Source organism: Carlito syrichta, unplaced genomic scaffold (genome assembly GCF_000164805.1).
Source record: "Carlito syrichta isolate Samal-C Ts95f unplaced genomic scaffold, Tarsius_syrichta-2.0.1 Scaffold308917, whole genome shotgun sequence".
Classification (NCBI taxonomy): domain Eukaryota; kingdom Metazoa; phylum Chordata; class Mammalia; order Primates; family Tarsiidae; genus Carlito; species Carlito syrichta.
Window position 1 is genome coordinate 470774 of NW_007253013.1, and position 4410 is coordinate 475183.

Sequence of the window (4410 nt, forward strand, 5' to 3'; positions counted from 1 at the left end):
GGTTCGAGACCTACCTGGGCAACTTGGCGAGACCTCATCTCTACAATAAATCAAAAAATTAGCCGGGCATGGTAGCACAAGCCTGTAGTTCCGGCTACTTGGAAGGCTGAGGCAGAAGGATCACCTGAGCCCAGCAGGTCGAGGCTGCGGTGGCCGGGAGCGGCCACTGCACTCCAGTCTGGGCGACAGAGTGAGACTCCAACTCAAAAAAAAAACAAAAAACATAAATTAATAAATAAGTCTCCACCTTTCTCCATGGATTTGGTTAGACAAGAACTAGGTTCTGGAGGGAGGGGATTTTGGCTGAGGGGCAGGCATGTTGACAGTGTCTCTACTGGGGGAGCCCTCCTCCTATCTGGGACTGAAATAAGTTGAGAAATAAAAGAGCAATAATTGAGGCCAAAAGACAGAGCCACTCTGGAGGATGTAGCTTAGTGTGAGAGTCCAGGGACATGCAAAGAAAACCCACAAGCATGCAGAACAGGGCAGGCCTACTGCCTCTCCTGGAAGAACAGAAAGAAATAAGTCCTTTCTAGGGAAGCTCCTTCCAAGAGAAAGAAGGAGGGCACAGCTGAGCCACATGCCCAATAATGTCTCCCAAATTTACCAATCAAGTGAGCCACTTCACTCCCAAGGGCAGGACAGGCAAAGGGGAAGGGCCCTTCCAGTAGCACCAGGAATGGGGTAAAGCCTTGCAGCCCTCCAGCTCCTACTCCCACCCCTCTTCCTCCCCACAACAAGTGACAGAAGGCACTTCCTGTAAGAGAATTCAGTTCATGTTCCAACTTATGCAGGAAGACAGGGCCACCATGGTAGTAGTGGGACCCTGGGCGGCTGAGTCTCCCTCCTCCAGCCCATCAGAGTAGGAAGAAAGTGCCCTAACTGTGAGGAGGAAACCAGCAAGTTATCCTCTGCATCACACACATGCCTCTTTATCCTCCTGACCTCAGGTGGAGGTGTGACTGCCCTTACTGGTGTCTGAAAGAACAAAGGCTTTGGTCCAGGGCTACTCCCTACAGATGTGAGGGGCTCTTACAGCAAACCCAAGAACACCAGAGTGACCTGAAGGGGCCCAGAAAGCTCCCAGGAACATCATGGTCATGGCCTTGGTGCTGCCAGGGCCCGGCTCATTGTCAAAAAGGCACTAGGGCCACTTATTTTACAAATACTGAGTTGAGCGCCTCCAGGCTGCCTGGAATCAGAAAAGCCCCAAGGGCAGGGACTGGCCAAGTCAGGATCATGCGCCACCCTCTCCCTGGTGCCCAGGACAGGTGCACAGAGGGCCCTCAGGAAGAACAGCGTTTGACTGGTTGCTGCATGAAATGCACCAGTGCTGGCAGACCAGAGTCCTGCCTCATGGGCCTTACATTGGAAAGACAGTCACCTGGGCTCTTCCACGAGACAGGTGAGTGCTGAATGTCACAGCAGCGGTGAGGCTAGGGATGGAAGGGGAGCAGTTGATGCCACCAACACGCAGTGGGAGGGGTGTCAGCTCATGCTGCTGCCACCAGCTGCCACTCACCTGTCCTCTTGCTTCCTAGGAAAACTCTCCCTGGAAGAGTTCATCCGAGGGGCCAAAAGCGACCCGTCCATAGTGCGCCTCCTGCAGTGCGACCCCAGCAGCGCCGGCCAGTTCTGAGCCCAGCACTCCACCCATCAACTCGTAGAGCTGCTTGTGTTCCCTTTCGGTTCTTCTTTTTAACCGTTTTTGTTTTTTTTTGCCAAACAATATTGATGGTGATGCTGTCCCCTGTGCGGTCAGATGCGCCTTCCTCCGTGACGCCTTCAGCTACTTTTGTCGTGGACGCTTCGTGGGAATGCCCAGAGCCCCTCTTCGTGCCCCCCCCCCCACCGTGTGCTTATGGAGAGCATGGACAGACTCTGTAGTGTTCGTTGTTTGACGATTTTTAATCGTGACTATTATTATTTTTCTTTTGATTCGAATGTCTCTGAACTAAAACCTAAGACTCGGGGAGGCAGGAGAAGGGAAACCCGCCCAGCCCAGTGGTTCCACTGCAAGTTTGGGGGGCTTTTGTTTGAAAGACAAAACCCCCACCTAGGTCTGTTGTCACACATGCCCAAGGGTTGATGGATGGCATCAAGTGCTGGATCCCCAAGAACAAGTTACCCTCTGGGGTGTGGCTATTCAAGAGAGCTGGGACACTTCCCCCGGGGGGCCCACTCTGCCTTCTTCCCCAGCAGGCTGTAGTTTCTAAGCTGTGAACATTTCAAGGCAAATGAATAGAGGAAAAAGACGGCTCAGCTATTTTTTTCACAGGTTTACACTAGTTGAGCTAATGTGAGTGTCTTTGGAAATTAAGCACAAATGGTGACAAATTCCAAAACCAGACCCATCTTGTTGCCTGATGTGATTTAAAAAGAAGAAGAAGAAGAAGACTACTGTATATAAAATATTGGGTATTGCAGACCAAATTAAGTGTTTTGCCTTGTTTAAAATGAAATGCATGTTTAGTGAGCACTAATACAATCTTATTCCAGAAGACTGTTTTTAGTAGCTTATTGTGAAGTCAACAATAATGAATGTCTGTGTCTTGTTTTAAAGTCATATCTGTCTTTGCACAAATGTACCAATCAACAAGTATATTTTATATACTCCATAAAAGTACAAAGTAACCATGACTAGGGCCTAACCTTAATTTTAAGTGCTTTTCCAGAGTCCCAGTACCTGGAGAGCAGATATAGCTAGAACAGGTGTGAGCAGGACATATCAGTTGGAGCATGGGGAAGGTTGACATTTATAAGAGGGATTAGGTGAATGGTTTGCCCGCCTGGCCCAGCAACCCATTGCTAGCATTAATTGGAGGTGTGGTACTTTCCTGAGCAGATCCATATTCTGCAGACTCAAAAATATAGGCTAGATTCTTGGGACTTCCCAGTGGTTTAATCCATGTGTGTGGTTAGGAAGCCATATCTGGATTATTCACTTTTCCATACCTCCAGACAGGCCCTACAAAGAGCCAGAGATTGGGGCAGTCAGCTAACACATCGTAAAGAAGACACAGGCACATGCGTCTGGTTTCCAAGGCCCACTATGGAGAATCCAAACGTATGTTCCATCACTGTGTTCTCTGAGTGCAGATTTCTGCTTCCGGAAGTGACAACCCGTATTTGAGTTGCTGTTCAGTCCGGTGACCTCATCCACACTGATTTGAATTGAAGGCTAGGATTAAAAATTGCTGGTCACAGGCAAGTTATATATTCACAAGCAGTTGACACAAGGAGGCTCAAGCACTCAAGGGCGTGGATGGGGAACCAGCCCCAAGAAAAGGCCGAGAGGTCCCCAGTGGGTCTATCTGCTGCCAAGCCACTTCCCAGAGAATAGGAGCCGCAGAAAGATAAACATCATAACCGTGAGGGAAATGTTGCTGAGCCCACCCTAACCTCTAGCTTCCTTTTCCTGGTAGCAAAAATCCCATATTTGTATAGTGGACCAAAATGAACCAAATTTGTAGAGTGAAATTGTGAGAACCAGACTCTCTAAAATAGTGTTAATCTTCTTCAGTTCCTTATAGTGGTTCTCTACCGAGACTTGCCAAATTCCTCCATGGCCAAGTGGTAAAAATATGCTTTTGAAAAACAGGGACTTGACCTAAGATGCAGAGTACAGGTTGAGTGGGGAGACCCCACATGCACTGTTGGTAGTGATCAGGAATTGCAACCCACTTCTTCTTGCCCTGGATGGAAGACCTAATTCTTCCCGGTAATTCTGCTTTGAAGGATGAAATCAGTTCATGTTTGGAGACACCTGCCTTGGTCATGATATCTTGTTGAGCCAGACCCACTCCTTCCCTAGAACCTAGATGGGGAACAGAGAAGGTCTCCAGCTGTCCAGGAAAGAAAACAGAGCCAGACGCAGACTAACAAACACCGACGCTTCCAGAATGTATGGAAATTGTCCTTGTCCTGGCCTGCCACTGACCCTGTCTGAACTTTCTCGAGGGTTATTTTTCTCCTTCTCCTCTTTCCTGAGAAGGCCTTTATGTGTCTAATCCAGTGCACTCAAGTTTGGCCAAGGGACTCCACAGCACCCAGAGGACTGAACAAATGCCTGCAGGCTTATGTCACTCCTGTGTTGGGCTGCTCATTGTCATTGCTGTGTTCAGGGATCTCTGAAAATGGTCTGCTCTGTCCCAGGTAAAGCTAGCCTGTGATGGTCAAGGGACTAGAAAAAAGTGGCTTATAACCTGAAGGGTTCCGCAGAGTGCTTGACTGTTCATACCTCGTTTAGGGTGGGAAGGAGTGCTGGGATGTATCCCGTCCCATCAGTCTGCCCACAAGTGGATTGGATAACACATATATATTTATAAATCATGTCCTATTGAATGACCCCTATACCAGTCAATTTTGTATAATTCTTGCCTGGCATTAAAGCATGTTTATTGTTTAATA

At 48.4% G+C, this 4410-nt stretch overlaps 1 protein-coding gene across 5 annotated transcripts in view; it reads left to right on the plus strand.

The window, feature by feature from the left end:
- LOC103268813 (neurocalcin-delta) overlaps positions 1–4410 on the plus strand; it is a 334704-nt gene extending 330294 nt beyond the window's left edge. For 4 of the 5 annotated variants that reach the window (XM_008066404.2, XM_008066406.2, XM_008066405.2 and 1 more), the window contains one exon: positions 1542–2414. In XM_008066404.2, coding sequence (XP_008064595.1) covers positions 1542–1639 — 98 coding nt within the window. In that variant the 3' untranslated portion in view covers positions 1640–2414. Of the gene's footprint in view, positions 1–1541 lie in introns of all 5 variants that reach the window. The other variant, XM_008066403.2, reaches the window with a different exon arrangement.